The sequence below is a fragment of the Sinocyclocheilus grahami genome, unplaced genomic scaffold (genome assembly GCF_001515645.1).
Source record: "Sinocyclocheilus grahami isolate Dianchi unplaced genomic scaffold, SAMN03320097.WGS_v1.1 scaffold5023.1, whole genome shotgun sequence".
NCBI lineage: Eukaryota > Metazoa > Chordata > Actinopteri > Cypriniformes > Cyprinidae > Sinocyclocheilus > Sinocyclocheilus grahami.
The window spans coordinates 6,365-7,036 of record NW_015509827.1 but is presented as its reverse complement, the minus strand read 5'-3'; the positions used below and the strand labels follow the sequence as shown (position 1 = coordinate 7,036).

Genomic DNA, 672 nt, shown 5'->3' with positions numbered 1-672 from the left:
TGCACAATTAGTGGCTGACTAAATACTTTTTTTCCCCACTGTATAAGGAATAATGTAGACAGTCACTAAATGGACATGAAATATTAATTTCAACTTTATCTTTAAAATTAATTATTCACTTTTTAATATAAATGAGCTTTTTTATTAAAATAATCAATAATTTTCTTAGCTTTCACTTAGAAAAACTATAACAATATAGCAGTTTTGTGTAATAAAAGGTAAAGGTTTTTCATAGATACCTTGAAGGAAGCGCGACATTTCCATGGTTTTTGAAAGCACATCAAATAGAATGTACCAATCGTCATCTTTTTTCATTGGTTGGGGAATATACACTATCTGTTGCAACTCTTCTTGAACTCCTCCTGAAAAAATGTGATGTATGACATTCTCAGTTTTCACCTGAGGCATTTCAATTAACTTTGAAACTTAAAGCATTTCAAGCATTTGATGAAAAGCAATGAACACAATTTCTGGTGAGAGATGCACAGCTGATCACATGATGTACCTGTGGGGGTAGCAGTGAGCTTTAGTGGCCTGCGATCTAGTAAAATGTACCAATCATCCTTCTCCGCTCGTTGAAGCTCCTCCTTCTCAACTTGCTGCAACCTTTGTTCCAAACTTTCCACTTCCTGTAATCCAAACCTCAGCTCTTCCACCTCAACTAGCTTTTGC

The 672-nt window shown here is 35.0% G+C and overlaps 1 protein-coding gene across 1 annotated transcript in view; it reads right to left on the bottom strand.

Annotated features, from left to right (window-relative positions):
- LOC107577068 (protein 4.1-like) overlaps positions 1-672 on the bottom strand; it is a gene marked incomplete at its 5' end in the record, with an annotated part of 13,745 nt that overhangs the window by 6,752 nt on the left and 6,321 nt on the right. Inside the window, 3 exons of the mRNA XM_016263182.1 lie at positions 40-65; positions 240-362; positions 506-665. Coding sequence (XP_016118668.1) covers positions 40-65; positions 240-362; positions 506-665 — 309 coding nt within the window. The remainder of the gene's footprint in view (positions 1-39; positions 66-239; positions 363-505; positions 666-672) is intronic.